This window comes from Megalops cyprinoides, chromosome 13, assembly GCF_013368585.1.
Source record: "Megalops cyprinoides isolate fMegCyp1 chromosome 13, fMegCyp1.pri, whole genome shotgun sequence".
Lineage (NCBI taxonomy): Eukaryota > Metazoa > Chordata > Actinopteri > Elopiformes > Megalopidae > Megalops > Megalops cyprinoides.
The window spans coordinates 27,232,251-27,253,033 of NC_050595.1; the positions used below are offsets into that span (position 1 = coordinate 27,232,251).

The 20,783-nt window shown below is 48.9% G+C and overlaps 1 protein-coding gene across 1 annotated transcript in view; it reads right to left on the reverse strand.

The window, feature by feature from the left end:
* Window positions 1-20,049: 20,049 nt before the first annotated feature.
* igdcc3 (immunoglobulin superfamily, DCC subclass, member 3) overlaps window positions 20,050-20,783 on the reverse strand; it is a 61,720-nt gene continuing 60,986 nt past the window's right edge. The window contains exon 14 of the mRNA XM_036544358.1: window positions 20,050-20,343. Within this exon, the coding sequence (XP_036400251.1) occupies window positions 20,191-20,343 (153 nt within the window). The 3' untranslated portion in view covers window positions 20,050-20,190. The remainder of the gene's footprint in view (window positions 20,344-20,783) is intronic.

Sequence of the window (20,783 nt, forward strand, 5' to 3'; positions counted from 1 at the left end):
TCCCGGGAGCAGTCATTTGGTGCCTGCATTGATCTGTTTCAAACGCTGAGTGAGCAAAATCGTGCAGTAAATACCACAAAATCGCACGTGGGCGGGAACTGAGAGAGAGAAGGAAGGTGCAGCTCAGGACAAACGACACATAAAGACAGCGCTGGAGGGGGGACGGCGCGTGCTGGAAAAGCGTTTGAAGACGCGTGCGGCTGCTATCCCCATGCAGACAGTCCCAGCAGCCTCTCATCTCACCAGCTGAAGTGAAACGGGGACACGTTTGCAGCTAGAGTGCCGTTCCACTGTACGTTAGCACATTTGGATCATGTAAGCGTGCGTGTTTACATGTTTACAGGAGCACGTGGCGTAGACGAAGCTATGGCATATAGCATGGCCTGGCTGAGAACAGTGAGGGAGATCAGTTACACAGCAAAATGTACACAGCACATGTTTTGGTGTGGAGAGGAGCTCTCTGCTGGTGAACGGCGGGGTCTTTGAGAGGCAGCGACAGTGTGCCGACAGGCCGGAGCAGCGAGCACCGAGAGCTTGAAACACGTTCTCGGCACGTGTGGATGCGGTGAAGGTGAGCGCCGTCAAAGCCGTGAATGTCGCTCAGGGCCGTGGCGACACCTTTCCACCCCACGTCTGGAGCAGGTGGACACCCGTCAGGGGTTCCCTGCACGGTTTCGGGATTGCCTTGTGTGAAGTGAGACCCTGGCTGGCTGTACCAGCAGGCCGGAGCAGGGATCCACACAGCACAGCACACTGTACTGATGGAAGATTCATGGCGGGTTTCGAGGGGAGCATGGAGAGCAGCTCCATTAGAAGCCGGAGCTAATCCGGAGGGACGGCAATCTAAATAATGAATCGGGGCCCTCACACGGCCGCGGGAGCGGGAGAGTCATCCCAGAGCTGCGCGAGGGGGAGAAGAAGAGCCGCCCCGGGGAGCAGCTGCGACTGAAATATTCATGCATTGGAGAGCGCTGCCGGAAATGGGGAAGCTAACACCCCCCCGGGGGGCGGGCACATTCGGGGAGTACCACGATGAGCTCAGATGCTGCGCTCGTAGAGAGCGCGGGATGAAAGAGAGAAGAGGCTCCTCTCTTCCGCCGGGCGCGGACCCCACGTGGCATCCCTCGCTCTTCCGAGGGGATGGGGACAGGGACGGCGAGGAACAAAGGATGCGTTCGAAAAAATTCTACAAGAGCTCTGTCCAACCCCCTCCGCTGCGTTCCCTCCCTGGTCCCCCCAAAAAAAACCCTCCCTGGATCACGAGCCGGGGCTCTTTTAATGAACGTTTCCACTGCCTGTGATAGCCAATTAAAACTTAAATGAAGCCAATTAAAACTGTCCAGATTACAAAGTGCACAGCTATAACTGCTTGAGAAAAAACAATCATTTTCATTTTATGGTTTATTAGAAAGACATGAGAGCCAAGAACACTGCAGATATTAAATGAGGCCTGACTAATGGAAGCACTTGACAGTGAGGGAGCGGTGGAGGTTTTCTGTGAAGAGGTACGCCTTTAAGAGGATCCACAACTGGCAATTAAGGGCCATTCCGCCACTGTGGGGATATGGAGGAAAGGGAGTGGAATTCAGGCCTGCAACGCAGCACTCACGATAGGCAAGGTGTGGAACTACATTTAAAATGTGTTCAAAAAGAAGCAGCTTCTACTTACCTACTTCTACAGCTCTAATTAGCAATCATGGCCGCCGATGCACAGATGCATGCTGAGCTGAGAAATCCACACGCATGTAGAAGAAATTCTCCTTGGAGGGAACAGCGCAGATCATGATCTTGGCTAATGAGAGGGAACGAATGATATTGCAGAATGAGGAGCAGGGTGAGGGTTGTGGAGGGAATGGTAGTGACAACAAGGAGCCAGTGAAGGGAAGTGAGCAGCAGAGTACAGGCAGAGGAGCAGAGAATACACCTCAAGGAGCAGAAGTCGCTGAAAAGGACAAGCAGATAAGAGGGAAAGAGTGGCAATAGAGGCATGCTGGGAGATAGATAGGTAATACTCATCCAGGGCTGGGGTGAAAGGAAGCTGAGTGAGCACTGGATGCTGTGCCCACTACCAACCAGCAGATGGCACTGTTTTTCTTCCCTGTCTCATGGCACAACCAGCACTTTTGTGTACTGGTAGCTACAGATGTGTGAAGGAAAGGAAAACCAGGAAAAAGCGATGGAGGTGAGACCCTATTTCGAGGGTGGGTGGGTTTTCTGTGGGGGGGGGGGGGGGGTGCGGGAGCTCCTTCACTGGCTGCCACTCTTTGCCTGACGGCTTTGAGAAGTTGTGAGGCTGTGACTGCAGGAGAAGTTAGGGCAGGGTTAATGAGAGGCGGTGTGACCCAGAGCAGTTGGAGTGCCACCAGCCTTCATCTGTGACAAGTATTCCCTCTTCCTGGCAGACGGAAACTCCCCGCTGTGGGCTGCATGCGGTGAGAACAGAGAGAAGGAAGAAGGGAACGAGGGAAGGGGAAAGAGAGAGACAGACAGAGAGAGGAGAGAGGTCACAACAAAGAGCGGTGTGGACAGCACCCAAGAAACCTGGAGTACACTGGTCAGGTGATCAGTACCACACTTGACAAGACATGCCAACATATCTGTGTTTTCAGCCCGGGTTCTGTGCCAATAAGTTTTCCTCTATTGTGCTCATTAGTATTTACATGTTATTTATTGACAAAGTGATTTACTACAAATGCTACTCTTGGAGCTCTTCCACTAATGCTTGGCAATACACATCCCCCAGAGCCAGTTTGTATTGAACCCAGTGTTGGCTGGACCGTTAAGCATTGACTAGGGGAGTAAGGTTACAAGTCCGGCTGACCTTTACTCTGACCTCTGACCCCTAGGCCCGTGTGTCCGCCTGCTCAGTGTCAAACGAGGGAAGCTTTTCATTAGGTGTCACCAGCCCTCCCGAGGCTCCTGCTCTGAGAGGGAGCGATACGCAGCCCTCTGTCCTCAGAGGCAAACCAGAGCTTTCCGCAATGATGCAACCAGCATGCAATGCAATCACCCCTCGTATCCAAATATAGACCGCGGCGAGATCCCCCCACCTCATCCTTTCAGAAAGGGCGGGCAGTCTTCGCTCCAACTGCAGAACATGGCCCTGTTGGCGCAAACTGCAAAGTGCCTATGTGCTTGTGAGCTGGGCCACAAAGGAGTTTGTGATAAGCTTCCACTTATCTGTTGCTGAAGGCCAGAGATTCTCTCTGGAAGTCTCTGTCTCTCTCTCCATCAGGCCACCCCCTCTCTCCCTTCTTCATTCTCTCTCCCTCTTTCCCTTTCTCTTTCTCACCCCCTCCCTCTCTCTCTGCCACTGTCTCCCTCTCTCTCCGGGTGTGGCCTCCAGAGAGATCCCGGTCACGTGCCCTCAGTGGAGAGCTGTTCGCGCGTAGCAGCAGGAGAGGCCACTGTCAGAAGCGGCGCTTTGAGCCTCGCTGAATTTCCCAGCCTTGACTCCGGAGGCCAGTGCAGAGGCACTTCCTGTCCCACAGATCGTGTCCCGACAGGCAAGCCCTGTCTGGGTCTCCTTGTGTTTCTGTCTGGAGCTCTGAAAACACAGGTGAGCTGACACAAAGGAGAGAGATGGAGATTAGACAAGGGGTGAGAGAAGGCTCATGGCAAACTATCTGCAAATGTAGAACCATGAAAAGAAGAGAGTGAGAGCAAGAGAGAGAGAAGAGAGAGCTCGGGAGAGCAGAGACTCGACTCCATCACGTTTATCATTTCAAAGGGGCAGCACATCTGACCCGCCCCACGTGGCCCGCTACACACAGGGCAGCCTCTTGATGTCTGCTGAGGAGACCTTATGCTTGGACAGGGTCAGAGGGGAAAGAGGGGAGGAAGGAAGAGGGAGGAAGATAGGGAGGGAGAGGGTGTCTGAGGGGGTCACCCCAGCTAAGATACATCGCTCCTCCGGGGGACGTAAAAATAAGTATAAAAATCGGATGTGCAAAGCAGACCCAACCCCTGCCCCGCCCCTGCACCCCCGCACCCCCCTCCCCTGGCCGGACATGAAACCCGTGGGACACCATGCTAATGCGAACTTATCAAAGGGGCACTTTTTTTTCTTTTCAGGTGGCGGAGGACATCAAAGCGTGTCCCGGCACTGGGTCGGTGGAATTAAGTTTCAAATCCGCATTCTAGGGATGCTGGCTGAGGAGCAAATAAACCAGACAGGGGGGGATTTGCGGAGGAAGACCAATGAGAGCGGGTGACGGCCCCGCGGGACAGGGGCTTTCAGGGGGATTAGCGTGTCTCTGGGTGAGGCGGTCATTACAGAAAGGACGGCGGGGCTGGTGTGGTAAACAACACGGAACTGATACATCGATATTTTCCCTCACGCGGATGAAGGGGGGAGCTGATCACCCCTGCCCCATCAGCACCACCTTACACATCACTGCCAGGGAAGGGGGAGGGGTCTTGGTGGGTGGTGGGTTCAGTAGTGTCGCTGCCCTGTGTGGTTCATCTCATTATCATGGACTCTCCTACCCCATTTCAACCCGCCCCAAAGGCAGCTGGGTAAACACTGACCCAATACCGCCCCCTTGTCCCGAGCACCAACCTGCACGCCCCAAACCTTGCCAGCTTGGCGACCCGATCACCCGCCCACCCACGCTACACTACGCCGCCACACCGCGCGTCTGCGTGTGGGTCCCCGCCAAATAAAGGCCCTCTAAACACTTAAGAGCTATAGCAAACAGAAGGGGTCACCCGCAGACATCCGAAGGGGGCTCTGGAAGCTGAATGCGGTGAATCGGTGAGAAACTCTGTTCAGAAGAAGGGGATGGGCAGCCGTGGTGGGAGAGGGCCAATGCCGCCGGTGGGAGAGGACAGAGGCTCTGCGCCTTTGTGCAGGGGTGTTTGTCCCTCCTCTCCTCGCTGTTTAACCAGAGAGGAGCGTAACAAGTGAGGGCCGCGGCGCGCGCTCTTCCCCGAGGTGCGGGAGAATGACTCATTTTCATAAGAATGGCGCTTCAGCACACAGCGAACATCCCCTATAGGCAGTCTTAGGCAGATTTACCCTGCTCCCTCTGACTGCGTGTCTTTGTCGCCACGCTGGGTGACTGCCGTGACACTCTGGAGGGGACCGTGGCAGGACGGGGGTTGGGGGGCAGCGGGGGGGGGGGGGGGGGGGGGGAGGTGGTTTCCCGCTTCTCTTCCATCCCCACCCCTCTATCTCTCTCTCATCCCCTCTTCTGCCTGTTGCTCTGCATCTTTCCCTCTTCCCTCCATCTCTCCCTCCTCCCTCCTTACCCTTCTCTCTTGACTCCATCTCTCCTCCTATTCCCTCTCTCTGGATCTCTATCCTCATTCCCTCTTTCTCTGTCCTCCTTTCCCCTCCCTCTCTTTTCCTCCTTCCCCATCTCTCTGTCTCTTCCCTCCATCTGTCCTTCTCCTGCACCTTTCGACATCTTTCCTTCTGTCTCCATCTCTCCCCATTCCAGGCTTCTCCACCTCCCTCTGTCCCTCTCCTCTCATCTTTCTCCGTTTCCTCGTGCTCCCTTTGCTCTCTCTACAGTATGTCTTTGCCCTTCACCCTCCCTCCTTCCTTCACCCTGCCTTCTTCCTTCTCCCTCCCTCACTTTCTTCAAGGTCCCTGCATTGACTGTGGACTCACACAAGCAGTAATAAGAATAGATGAGAGCGCTGTGCTATCGAACATTTAAAACAGAGGCGAACGGCTGAACTTCCCACCATGAGCATCTCAACACACACAATATCACAGCATGTTGTTAGCGTGTGTGTGTGTGTGTGTGTGTACTCACTCATGTTTACCGAGATCCTCTGTCTGTGCAGGAGAAATTAAGAGTGTTATCCCGTGCCCCCGCCAGGGTTTAAGTGTCTCTCCACTCCCGCAATTTGGAGATGGCGCGACACATCTCCTATAATCAACTGGCAGTCCTTAATTGACGAGCATCCGACATCATTAACACCGTGACGAACCTGAAGGAGACGTGAAAGTCGCTCGTTAGCGGCCCCCTGCTCTCCGGGTGCTGACTGCGGGGGAGTGAGGTGACGGCCGCGGGAAGACCCCTGTGCGGCCAGCCGAGCGGACACGGAGGCAGAGAAAGCCTGTATAATTCAGCTATAATGCTGTGTTCCAGCACTTTGTGTTCGTATCAGCTACTGTACGACACAGACACATCCAGCTGTTGATACCAGGAGCGCAGACGCATGGTATGGATTACCGATAGCATTAACGCATGTGTTCAGAGCATTTAGGGTGGCTATGCTAATGATGTTTGGTTAGCGAGGTTAGCTTAACGAGGATCAACCCAGGGCGGATTTGGTTTCACTTTGGCGTGTTAATACCATGCGCAGGCAAACATGGAGAACCTACGTTTGCTACCCTCGTTTCCCAATTACAGTTTGAAGGTGATTTAAACAATGAGCAATTAGACGTTAACAGGAAAAGGTGTTACTGGCCTGACAGAAAAATTAAACTCAGGATTTCCTTCCAGTTAAAAGGCATTCTGGGGATTTCTCTGGTGAAAGAACACCCCAGGAATGTGTTTGGTTAAACATACCATAGACCAAGGGTCAGCGTTGCAAGGGTCACCAATTTAGTGTGCACTCAGAATGTCCAATCAGATGTAATTCCTGGATTTGACCTAAAGTGCTTCCTCCAGACATTTGATCACAGTCAGAAAGTTGTTCTGCATGTTAAATTCTAACAGCAGTTGATATTGTTAAGAGATCATAAATCCCCTTAAATGGGGAACTATCCATTTTCCATGAAATGTTTGTTTCTCCTTCTTTACAGTGCTGAGGGCCTTCTTGTTCTATAGTGTGGGAACACACTGGATACCTGGTGCTGTTTATGGTCCTCTGTGCTCTGTGGCATCATGCAGTGAAGTATAGGAGGGGCCTTTTACATTCTGCTCTGTAATTTTCCATCTGTTGGTGTTTCCTGGCTGCTGCTGATGAGATCAGTGTTATTGTCGAGTTGATCTTCTCCTCTGGTCTGAAAACAGCACCCCTCTGCCCCCCCCTTGCAGTCTGAAGCCATGGGAACAAAGCCCGGGTCACCGGTCACACTGAGGGGAGTTAGCGCTGAAGCCGTAACACACACATAAAAAGGTGTAATCAGAGCAGCAAAAATCGACACACACAAACACCTGGATAAATGAAGCATCTGATTAAACCTCCGCTGCAGTTTTGGATGTTTTTTTTATTTAAATCTCCACGTTAATGGCGAAGCGTGTTCCTGCCCTTTATCCGATGTGACAGAATATGCATCAGTAAACCCTTTACTGTCCAGTGCTATTCTGTGAGAAGTGCTGTTCCCCCGTTTTCTATTTAGGTCAGTTTCACCCTATGTGCATATATTTGATTGGGGGGGGTGCGCTCGGGGAGCACGGGTCAGCGCAGTTTGATATGTCATTTTCTTCCCTCGCGCGCGGAGATCTGTTTCTCCCCCCATAGCACTGCGTCCTCTGTCCTGCTTCACACATCAGTGGCACAGAGCGCTCAGGGGAAGTGACATCGCTGCTGAACAACAGCAAAACCCAGCCCGCCCACCCCCCCCCTTCTCGCAATTCCCCCCGCCTTCAGTCCCCTCAGGGGGTGGCGAGGGTGGGGGATTGCGCAGTCGTTTGTGTGTGTGTGTGCATGTGTGTGTGTGCGTAGATGTGTGTGCAGAATCCATACCAACATGTGTGGCATTCGCTCACCGCTACTGAAAAGGTCACTGGATGCATTACAGGGAAATATATATAAATGCGTTTTTGGGGCACCTTATTTCACTCAATCAATGCAATTCCCCCCAGGGTGGAAGACGAGTACGTTAGTGCTCTTTTTTTGGGAGGGCAGCTAACACTGATACCATTAGTGCTTTCAACACTGAAACCCTCACGGCTTTGCGGCCCTCAGAAACCTCCACCGCACATGAAACGAGCTTGGAGCTTTGAAATCTGGCGCACTTTCACCACAAGGACCAAACGTAAACATCATGCCGGCCAAAGGGAGGAGGGGTGTGGGAGGACAGAGCCAAATTAAATTTTCTCGGCTCACTTTGTGGCGATTGCAGAATTTTCAGAAGCCCCCCCCCCACCGCCACACAAAACCCAGCGGGAGCTGACAAGATGGTTTCGATTATTTGTGACGTGCGAGAGGGAGGGATTTTTTTTTTTTCACAGTCACCTGGGAAGTGTGTTACGGCTGGGAAATCTGGAAGCAGTAAAAACAAAACAGACAGAGGGAGAGAGAGAGGGAGAGAGAGAGAAAGCGAGAGGGAGAGGGAGAGCAGAGAACTTCAGAAGGAAGCAAACATGAAAGTGGGCCCATCTGCCCCCCGCCACTCGCCTGCTCCCTAGGAGCCGCTGAGGGGTGCATGGTGTGAAAAGCAAAAATACAGATGTGCCCCCCCCTCCCCCGCCCCCTCGTGGTGCACCTCCAGGGAGACCGGGGCTCCCCTCTCTCAGCCCTGCCTAAGCTGTGCTGGGTCAGTTTGGGGCAAGGTTGTGGCTGGCAGCAGTGGTCTGGGATCATCTTTGGCTCTTGCACAGTGCTGCTCTCTCCCCATTCCTGGGTTGAGGGACCCGTAGGCCCTCCTCTCTGTGAACTCAGCTCCCCGCTTCCTCTAATTTACAGTCTACAGAGATAATGAGGAAAACAGCCGAGAAGAGCGCGGGATGGACCGCTTAAATCCAGCCTGTCCCTCTGATCTACGGCCCAGCGATATTTAGGACCCATAATCAGTGGCCTGTCTCATGCTGCATATATTTCAGCGAGGAAGCGGCCAGCAAAGATAGGGAAGCGATTGGGTCAGGCAAAATGAGCAGTTGTGTTGGTTTTAGCTCCCATACTTCATGGGTGCAATGATTCAGTACAGTCCCTAGAGATAAAGCATGAGTGCGATGCTATACCTAACAATAATGCATTGTATAGATGCATTATTATGGGCAGCAGTGTAGCACGGTGGTAAAGAACAAGGCACACATCAAAATGCTTGCTGGTTCAATTCCCCACTGGGGCATTGCTGCTGTACCCTTGGGCAAGGTATTTAATTGCCCCAGTCTATTCCCAGCCGTAACATTTATACAACTAAAATTATAACCTACGTAAGACACTCCTTAGCGTCTGCTAAATGACAATAATGTAATGTATGATGTACTTTTTTAGATGATAAACACACACACCCAACAGCACCTTTAGTATCACCCAGAGTCACCACTCAAGTAGGGAAGAAGAAGAAGTGGGCAGCCCCCCTCCGCTGTGTCACCGAGGGGACATGTGACCGGCGCCGTCCCTCTACTCTCGAAGGGACAAGAGGGGACACGCTCCCTCTCACCACCGGAGAACCGAGCCATGCTCGCCCGCGGACCTCTATCTCCACCGCAGGGTCGCCTGGCCAAGGGGGGTGGGGAGGGGGGGGGGCGCAGGAGCGAGAGCTGACACGCCTCAGATTGCGGACGCATTAAAATGCATTTCATACTGTAGTACGCCCGGGGGAGCGTGCCAGGCCCCGCGCTGTTGACAAACAGGGTCATTAATCGTGCTGTTGCAGGAGCGTGGCGGAGAGAGGGAGGGAGAGAGGGAGAGAGAGATAGAGAGGGGAGAGCTGCTATAGGCCCAGGGCCGGACCGCCGCCCCTGAAGAGACACCCGGGGGACGGGGGAGCGATGACCCCTCCCTCCGCCGGCCAATGGGAGCAGGGAGTGCTCTGCGGCTGCCCAGGCCTGCCAGTGCAGCAGCTGGCCTCTCCCTGACAAACAGACAAGCCTTTCTTTTTTTACCCAACACACGTTTGTGGACGAAGGGGAAAGTGACTTTCAGAGGAATCTGCCACGCTGGGAGTTCCTTATGGTCGAACACACAGGCAGTCAGGAGCAATACCTCTGCTGATTGCAACAGAAATCACTAAATACATTCACTTGGAACATGTGGTATTTGATGAGCGGATAATGCTTGAGCCTCTGTGAAAATATGACAGGCGAGATTATCGTAAGAGGATGCGGAAATATGGGAACGGATGCAGAACATGGTCTTAGCATTACTTCCATCCATTCAAAATTCATGTCTAAAATGTATCCCTCATATCGGTGGACTGTCAGCTATAGTTTTACGGATGACTGGCTCTTGCAAGGAGCTTGTGAGAGGACAAAGGACTTTTCATCGTATTTAGAGAAGGATGCATTTTGTTCCTTTTCTATAGGGCAAAGAAGTCAGGTATTATCTGATTCCAGTTTAAAATCCAAAATTATAAGGTGGATTAAGGTACACTGTAAAATGGTACAGTGTATGAAATCAGGGTGCTATTTTGGAATAAAAGGCTCAGATGTTTTGAGGTCTGTGTGATCATGTTGGATGGGTGGTGTAAAGATGTGTCTGTTGATTTGAACTGGATTCCCGTTTCTCCTCCTCTGAATTATCACATAATCTATCCTGCACCAGCACCTCCTTTTGCTCTGGTGGCTGCCATAGGGGGAGGTCCCGGGGGGGCAACTGGCCGTGAAATCCGAGGGGATTGAGGTCCCTTAATCCACCCTCTGCACAGCACCGTCACCCACACAGCGTGCATGAAACAACCCGAGATTAAAACGAGAGAACGGGTGACGCAGGGACCGGCCCACGAGGCCGTCACCTGTCAGGGGCCGGCGTGTCTCTCCGTCATTACTGTTTCCCCGGGAGCCCGACGGGTCTCGGGCGTGCCCTGAACTCCGCGCTCTGCGGCGGACCCACACTGACAGGGCTCTCTATTCAGAGAATGCTGGCTAAGAGATTCCCGCAGTCAGGCTGGAATCAGGGATATCGTATTCGCAGTAAACACCATGTTCTGTAAATCTCCAATTTACTGACTCCCTACATTGAGTCGATAAGAGGCAGTAGTAAAGAATAGGGCTTGTAACCCACAGCTTGCAATGTATAAAGTCCCAGGTGGGGCATTGCTGTGGTACTTGTAAGAACTGCACTTGATCTGGACTGGAGGAGATAGCTGCTCACTGCAAACAGATGACACACCCCACATAACCCATACATGTGGTCTCAGACAAAAGTGCCCGTTCAGCGAATAAGTAATGTAATGCAATGTAAATAAGCAAGAACAGGCAGAGGTCTGGGTTAGCAAGGGTAATAGCTGCACAGAACAGTTTCAGTCTATTGTTCATGATTCTATCAAAAAACGTGCTGTTCTTCACCAATGTGTTCTCAGTTCATATGCACACGCTTGATATACCAATGTTGACGTTAAGAGGAAACTGTTAATGATGTGAGACAGACGTCAGGAGAGGCAAATGTTGCAGCAACTTGTAACTCCCCCCAGAGCACTCCCACGCACACACTCCCACACACATACACGATACACACACCCCCTCCACGCGCACACACTCTCTGCGCTCTCTGTCTTCAGCAACCTGACCTCGTTCACGGCACAAATGGCATCAAAGACAACAGACAAACAAAACGCCTACACGTGTCATTTTTTTTTTACTAGAACTAGTTTATTATTAGCATTGTCGTTGTCTTACATTTTCCTTAATCAACGTTGCACAATGAACGCTAAAACAATACAAACTACTAAAAACTGTCTATTTTCGTTGTATACATATATACATACATATACATATGCATGTATACATACGTATATACACACAGGGCCGACAATCATTGGGTCAGAGGGAACCACAGATACCAAAAAATGGAGAACACGACTTTTGCTTTTTCCAGAGAAAACTCCCCTTTTAATCCTATAATGTAATTGACCTGATTTCAACAGAGGGGCATCAGAGCAAACAGAGGTACGGACCTTGGCCAGCAGGCCAGTGTGATTAAACAGCTCACAGAGGAAATCTGCACCCAATGTCAGGTTTGGTGAGGCCTTCATCCCTTTCACTCAGTGGTTTCCTTCACCATGGAGGTCATCTCTTAAAAAGACATCCGAAACTGTTCACTGAAAAGGTGATCAGCTGTCACCTTTGCAGCCATTCTTAAATATGTATATCTGATCAGGATTTGAGGATTTCTGGGAAATGAAGCTAAAATTGGGCCCCAGGGGTAATTTTTAGGGGGGGGCGGGATGTACATTTCGCTCCCTAAGTAAATGGCTCTTCTGAGGCTGATATATAAATGCCTGATATGTCCAGCCTTGCGGTTTTCCTGAGATTTAAGTAATGGGGAACAGACCTAGGGGTCTTTTTAAACAGCCCTCATAGCATGATTACAAGCGGCCCCTTTTGCCACCATTTAAAACAGCTACAGGCAGTGGGAATCATGGTGAGCAGGTCTGGCATTTAGTTTCGGCCAGTTCCCACTCTCTGCTTGCGGCACAGTAGGAGACCTCCTCCATGTAAATATGGAACATGACCACAGCGGTGACAAAAATATACATGGAAAAAAAATTCCCCTGTCACATGGTGAGGGTGACGACTTCGGTGCTGAACTGGCAATGAGGTAAATGGAGGTCAGCTGACACTCAGTCAGCACCAAGAAACACTGAGTGGAACAGAGGTGTAGCAGCCCGAGGAGAGTTAGACAGGTCAACTGGCACCATCACTGAAATGATCCCATTGCTCGTTCTTAAGCTGCACCGGTCACACGCCTGCAGTACCACAGATCACCACAGAAGTCGTTAATCACAAAACCGCAACAGCAGCACATGCCTGGTGGTGGCTTCAGTGTCCCCCACATTTAACAACTGAATTGGCATTGAGGGTTCATTGATGTACCCTACAGCAGACTGTAAGGACAATGTGTCATTTCTTTTGATAAAAAAAAACAAAAACAAAACAAAAAGATATACTTTCAACAGTGAATCAATTACATTTTTCCAGCACAGAGTATACTAAACATATACATATGAAACACGTCCTCCAAATTGACTAGTAGTACAGTGTATAATGTAGATTTGAAGATTATAGATAGACAGTGTGGGTGGCCAATGGGCAGCTAAGCTCAAAAATGTGCTTAAATAAAACAACTTTTATTAAGTTACATAATAAGACATCACTAAATTCCAAGACAGTGAGAGTGTCCCTTCCGTTTGACACATTCTAACTATACAAGCTGTATACACATACAAGTACAGATACCTGTAACTACTGGAGAGCTATAACAGTGATATGGCAAACAGTAGTGGCAATAGCACCGCGTTGAAGGTAATGTCAGCTGTATGAGGATACAGTGATATGCCAGAGTGTATTAACAGAAATCCAACCAAGTTTAATTGATGGTTATTACAGTGTTAGCATGGGCACTGCAGGAGTTTAAGGCTACTGTCCAAGTTAAAATATACCTGTAAGTGGACTACAGTCACCACTGCACCTTTGTTTCAATTTTCAAGTTTTTCCTTGTGGTACTGATGATAATGTTTTCTTCTTTGTTCAATGACACAACAATACTACTGGCATTACCTCTTGACCTACAATGGCATTACATTACATTTGTTCGTTTTGGCAATAATCTTCAAATCGACGTTATATGACGCGTAAATTTGCAAAGGACTCTCCAGCAAAATATCAAATTAGGAATAAAATCTCTGGATCTGTAATCTCTTCACGATAATAACAATAATAATAAAAATACTAATTTGGTATTAAATGGGTCACTGTAACACATATTCAGCACAGAAACAGGATCTTTTCACAAAGGGATGTACAAGCTTCCTTTTGAGTTACTATGGCACCTGTCCTGGGACTAAGACATGGGGTCTCAAATGGAAGAACAGAAGGTGCCCTTCGGATCTCTCCCGCCACGGAGGGAGACGCTGCGCTGAGGGGGAGAGATCGGGTTCGGTTTACACGGCGCCCTGAGGTGAATACTGGTTTTCCCCGTCTGCGTTGCGCTGTTGAACAGCGTTTCGTCTCCTTTATGTACACGGTCGCTGTCCTTTTAAACCGTTTTCTCACGCGGGTTAGTCTTTCGCCTTTTCCCTCCCTCCCTCTACAATATGTACACGCACATACACACAAAGAAAAAAAACAGAACAGAGAGGAGAGAAGCATCGTGTTGCGTCGTGTCAGCTACATGGCAACGGGGAGCCACAGAGGTTTCTACACGTAAACAAAACGCAACAGGGGAGCTACCGTTAAGACGAGTGGTGACTGAGCCAGTTTGGGGGGGTAGGGGGGGTCTGCCATTGTTTACAGCCCTGAAATTTTTCCATTGGAACGGATGGGTATGTAACCAGGAGAAGGCGTGGCGCATGCTGTGATTGTGTGACATCATAAAGCTAAATATTTTAGATTAAAACTGGCCCTCATTCCACTAAGAATGGGGTGCAGGTGAAAACTGAAATGACCTGAACTTTGGCATATGATCTGCCTGCTCCGTCAAAATGAAATGATTTTATCTGTGGCAAGGGGCGGTGGTGGTTATTAAAAACCCCTCCTGGTGGAATATTACTCAGGGATTGGCCAGATGCGAGCTGGGAGGCGGGGCTTTTTGCTAACATTAAAGATAACCTTTAGCTGAGCTGCCTGACTTTAACAAGGGAGCTGATGGGGAGCGAGAAAAATGCTATCTGCATTATCCTGATGTCAACCCCCCCTCTGCCACACTACGTCTCCTACTTACTGAAGCTTTAAACTAGGCCTCCTGAAGTCGTATAATCAGCCTTTAACTGCAAATGATTAAAGACCTCGCTCAATGACACTGACCTCAGAGGACGAATGTAAATTCGAGAAAAGGGGGATTTTTATGGAAATCTCACAAACTTGATGCACAAGAGATGAGTCCTCTAACGCGGCGGGCGGTTTCTTTTTTCCCCCATACCCATGGATCATAAATAAAATCACTTTAATATCGGCGAGGAGCAGGAGTCCGACGATCTGCATTCCTCAGCTGCTCGCTGGAAATGTCTGTGTGAAGGGGCACAGAGAGGCAGGCTTTGGAGAGCAGGCAGAGTGGGAACATCCTGGACTTACGGGAGGCAGCGGAGCCCTGAGGTTGACAGTGATGAGACACACAAAGGGAGCTGTGTGGTGCTGGGGGGTCGCCTTCAAACCGAACAGTGGGAGTCTTGTTACCCAAACAGCCAAATTGTGCCACAATAAAATGTTTAACGCCACATATTCATAAGATCTTTCATCTCCTTTCTGCAAAGAGGAGGGATGAAAAGGAAAGAAAGCGGGAGGGGGGGAAAAATTGCCCCATTTTTAATCCCTATTATTGAGGGTTTTAAAAAGCTGAAACGGTAACACGTCGTCACAGGGAGGGGGGTAAAAAAAAATGTTTGTTTTACAGATCCATGGTTTGATCTTCTTTCCGCAATCTTAAATACTCAGCTGTTGCCATAGTGCTGGTTGCAGCTTAGCGAGCTACATGTTAATGTTTCGTCTTTCTTTCTCTCGGGGGGAAAGTGGGGCAAGAGGGATAATTCTAACAGACGAGCCTTTCTCCACGGAAGGGTGGGGGGGGTGGGTTGTGGGTGAAGGAGGGAGGACAAGGAGGAAGGACAAGGAAAAATGCTACTTTCAGAAATGAAGGCAGCCCTGAAGTTCATGTGTAAATGCAAACGTAATCTTTGCGACTGGTGCGTCCGGGGAGCTCTCCATTTCTTTTTTTTCCCCTTAACGGATTACTCTCTTTTGCTCAGTATGTATGGAATGGTACAGCTTATCTTTGAGTTTGTTTAGCTGGTAAACAAAAACACGGCACCCTTGCCACCACACGCCCCCCAAACTGGCTCAATAGGGGCACAAGAGCAAAGAGTGAAAAGCGCTACTAACACTAATAAATGCGTGGGTTCTCACAGCGAAATAACCCTGTTACATCTCGCACTAGCAGTAAGTACAACATGAGGATCAGACGGTCCCTGAGCAGTCAGCCCACACTCTCTTTGTCTACAAAAACTAAGGGACAGGGGTCTTGCTAGAGGAAGAGGGAGTGGACACAAAAATCCCCTCGACCTCCTGCAAAATCACCAGTCAGGGGGGAGCAGCGGTTCCCATGGAACGGTAAGGTATAACATGAAGAAGAGGAAAACTAGGTCTCCGAGTGTTCTCTGAGAAACGATCAGTAGTTAGCCTTCTAATTTTCACTTTACATGCCCATCTCACTGGAGGTTGATGATTCGTGGAAAGAGAAGTCGTTAAGTCTTCGGGAATGAATCTCCGAGAATGTGTTTGGTTGAACACATCAGGAAAGCACCCATTAAATGGCCCTCACAAGGCAAATGTATAAGTGGATTGTTCACCAAACAAAAGACTCTCTCATGTCAGCAGAGCCTTTCACACGTCTATGCAGTAGAGTGAGGACTGTAAAATCACAATGAATCTTATTAAAAAGGATTTTTGGATTTTCAGTAATGCACTACTGGCTGAATGACTGGCACAGTAACACTTTTAAAGAGCAACTATTACAGTACGTTTGGAGCAATGTGCGGTTTCCCTTAGATAGCCCTTGACTGGCCTGAAATAAACCCCCGGTTTCTCTGGAAAGACCCCAGCCCACACAAGGGCAAATACTTCACAACTATAAAAAAGCACTGGAGATAGAGCATCACATTGGTAGCAATTTATAAATACACATGTAAGTAACATTAAATCAGGCATTTCTTCTTACCCCTGCTAGTTGGACTATTATTACTGTTTTCGTAGACTTAGCAAGAATGAAACATTACTGAAAGTACAATGAAAGTGACAGAAGTGAATACACATAGCAACACACACACACACACACACACACACACACACAAATATGAGAACAAATGTATACAGAAATACATAATGCACAAAAAAAACACCTTTACTGCAGCTGAATTTTTTTGCCACTTCTGAAATGTAAAACGTGTAACACAGCATTAGTAACCGTTAACAAAGGTTCGTCTGATACCAAACAACAGTCGGGTCTCTGGTTGTGGAACACACAAACAAATCTCTCTGGAATGTGTATCGTAACTGTACAACAGATAATTCAAATAGAATTCCATTAACAGCAACACAGTTTTACAGTACGGCCCATCACAATTCCCCTTTACTCAATGTCATTTTAACACTCCTACGACATATCTAGAAAGCACTGGTCACTGGATACACTCACTGTATCTCCTCTAAGTCGCACAAAGCACTAGATTTTCCCCTCCACTCCTGTCTGAAAGCACTGACTGCAATCAATGGGGCTAGCTTAGGGAAATGTTACTACAACGTATGCAAACAGTAAACTGAAGTTAACTGACCACCGCGGACCAGGAAAAACAAAAGAGACATTTCAATTTTCACAAGCTGTTCTGAGAGAGGTACTGATATCACTCAAGCATTTACACTAATGCTACATGTGTATATCAATTGAAAAAAACAAAACTCCAGTTCAACTCAATCCGCAAGATAAGGGGAAGAGTAGTTGTTTTGTTTTAGTTACAGTTTACATAATTTACATACACCCATTGCTGACAAACTAGCGAACAATATGAGAAGAGGACAACAGGCAGTCGCCTTTAGAGAGGTGACAGTGAACAAAGTTTTCATCTCCGGGGGGTTGCAGCCATCCCTATCAATCTGACAAACTCAAGACTCCCATTCCAAGACATTCCAGACAGAGCAGACTAAGTGTAAGACTATCCAGATGTATAACAAAAAAAAACAGAAAAGAAAAATTAAATAAATCTTGTGCTGCATAAAAACATAAAAATAAGAGCAACAGTCATACATTCGGTTCCACAGAAGCTACGTAAGAACATTTTTTTGTCTTTTTTTTGTCACATTACTGCACTTCCACTGAAAGGCGTTACAGAGACACTTCTCCCTTCCCAACAGTCGCAGGTATAACGTTATATAAATATCTTTTTTTTTTTTCCAGATATTCCCCAGCACCTGAGGAAACACCTGAGAGCAGGAGTGTTGAGTTGAGGTAGGTAACCTAGGTAACCAGAAACATGCACCAGGGCATTATGTGCCACGCCTGTGTGAGGACTCAGGAGAAGTTGGGGGAGGGGGGAGGTGGCGGGAGGGCGGTGTGACAGCACCTCTCGTTCAAGTGTAAAATAAAATCAGGGCGACGAAGCACCAGGCCCCCCCACGCTTGTGGGGCGGCCACGTTGCCCAGGTTTTTCGGTGCGCGGGTGAGATTCTGCACTCGCGGATGCTGAGGAAAGGGATTATTGGTTGTGCACCCTTTCACAGTCGGCGCAGGGGGGCGGAGCAGTGACAGGCACGGCAGGGGACAGCGCCGTACCTCGGGTTCAGAGCAGGGGCCCCAGCCACGCCCCCTTTCAAGATTTCAAGAGAGGGGCTTGGAGGGGAACGGGCACCCCAGACCACGAAGCTAACCTCCCCTTACAGGCTGGCCTGGTTGCCCGCGGGGTGCAGCCCCATGGGCCCGTTTCCTGTGCTCCGCACGCTAGGCCTGTGCCGTGTGGATCTGCATGCCGCAGTATAATGGCATTCCTGAAGCGCTTTCATCTGTCAGTGTCGCGGGAGGCAGGGGGAGGAAGCGCGTGCGGGATTGCTTATTGATTGACAGGCTGCGCGGGCCTTGGCAGGTCCTTCACGCCAAACCAAAATTAATTTCTTTTTTCTTTTCTCTTTTTTTTTTTTTAAACCTGATGCAATTTCGCAATTTGCTCCGCGCAGCTCGGAGCGAGCGCATTCCAAATTTCAAAATCTTAAATTAAGCGATGCTCTCGCCAATTTAGGCCCGGCTATTTATTATACGATCTGTCACCACATTCATACCTGTCAATGCCCACACAAGCGTTTTTGATAAATCAGCTTAAATCTGTAAATGCATCATATATATACATATATACTCTCTCTCTCTCTCTCTCACGTACAGGCACACATACACATAAATGCAGACTCAATTCATACATACAAATCCTTATACACATATATTTATATATATATATATATATATATATATATATGATGTATGTGTTAATAACTGTCCTCCCCTGTATTTCCCGTACACCTCAGTTAACAGCCATAAAAATATCCTGAAGTTATTAGTAGCAGTGCAGTGCTGCGCTAACAGTCTTTAAATTAAACGGAAGTAAAACTAAAAACAGAATAAAATAAAAAAATATTCCCGTGAGGGGAAAAAAAAGGAGTAGACAAACACAGAATGTGTTCACCTACTGAACAGTCTTCATGAGCAGAACTCAAAAAAAAAAACAACAGAATAACACCTTTCACACCGAGGTACTGACACATTCACAAATAGAATTATTCAATGGAGGGAAGCCAGGATCTCACAACAGAAGGAGATGTTTCATTATGAGAAGGATGGCAATGAAGACAACAACAACAGCAACATCGACGACAGCAACAACGACATCATCATCTTGAGGTAGAACATTGACTTCAGGGTTTGGAAGTGCTTTATGTTGGAACGCTTTTTTTTTTTCTCTTTTCTTGTTTTGCTTCAGTTAGCAGGAGAGGGAAGGTTCTTGACATCTGAGGTAGTGTGGAATCTATTTTTGTTTTCTCGTTTTTTTTTTTTCTTTTGTTTTCCCCGACTGATCGCTCGATGTGTAACAACGCAACTGAACACACGATGGGAAGACATGGACCCACAATGCTTCCCACAAGACATTCATTCCGGCTGAGGTAGGTTTATGTTGCGTATCCAAGGGTTCACGTAGCCAAGTCCGTTTACTGGTCTGCGTTTTAGGCCAAGAACTTAACGAAACCACTGATATCACTGAAATTAAAAAGTCCTGAGACAGAGAATACAGCAAATCCCTGGAAGAAGGCCTTTTTTCGTCTTTCGCGGCGAGGTTGGTGAAACTCATCTGTAGGGTTGCGGGTAGGCAGGTGAGGCGGATTTGTCTTGACGAGTCAAAACAAAACAAACAACGGGAATGGGGGGTGGGGGGTGGGGGGGGGCAGCTGTGAGGTCGTTTGATATGAACGTAAGTCCGTGAGATAAAAAAGGAGTACTGTTCTTTTTTTTCTTCAAAAAAGCAAGGACACTCAGCGGCCTTATTCTGTGTGCTGCCGGCAGCTGCTCGTATAGAAAATCAAGGAAGAAAAACAAGTACCGTAACATAAGAAGAAACACCCAAAAAAAAATCACCTGCCGATACGGAGAACATAGCTGTCCGTCACAAAGCCGCACCGAAACTCAGGCCCGAGATGTCAGCTTGAACGACTTGATCTTTTTTTCCGAAGGGTAATTTACCGGTAATAAATCTTTGCACAAACTAAAAGCGACGAAACTGAACTGAAATACTTCGGTTTGACCTGAGAATGAGAAGAGTCAGAGCGGAGGCGCCACACGCACCACCAGTGGGCGGCAGCCTCGCACACTTGGCAATCACCCTTCGCCCTGCTGCCCGTCCCGACCCCTGCCCTCCGCCGGCGGCTCCCGAAACTGCGTCTCCCCCTCCTCCACCAGGCTGAACTCGTCCGGGGGCAGCGTGGACGTCTGCGTTTCGTTGAGCGGACAGGGGGCCGAGGTGGACTCCATCTGCAAAGGCGGACACGCAAGCACGCAGAAATGAGCCTGTTATCAAACTGGACAGGGTTAAGGCGTTATGTGTGTAGTGCTGAGAATGAAACCGGCTGAACGTTGCACAGAATTACTGTTCATGTCAATGATCTTATTCATAGTGATTCCTTATATCTGCCTACCCTTGTGCTTCTACTTCTAGAGGGTCAGAGGCAGGCTGCGAGTCAAACAATAAGTCAACACAAAGAGACTTCTGTCTGGCTCTTCAAGGCATTGGCGAACAATGAGTACATCTCCTCAACTTCATGATAATCTGATCTGCTTTATGCTCCCCATAATCTGATCGGGACCAGTTATAATCCGCACACAAAGGATCCTGACCCTGGGTCAACCGCCCAGCCTAAGAGGATGGAATCTCCACTGAGCCCTGCTTTCCACAGCTTTCTTCTTCATTGACT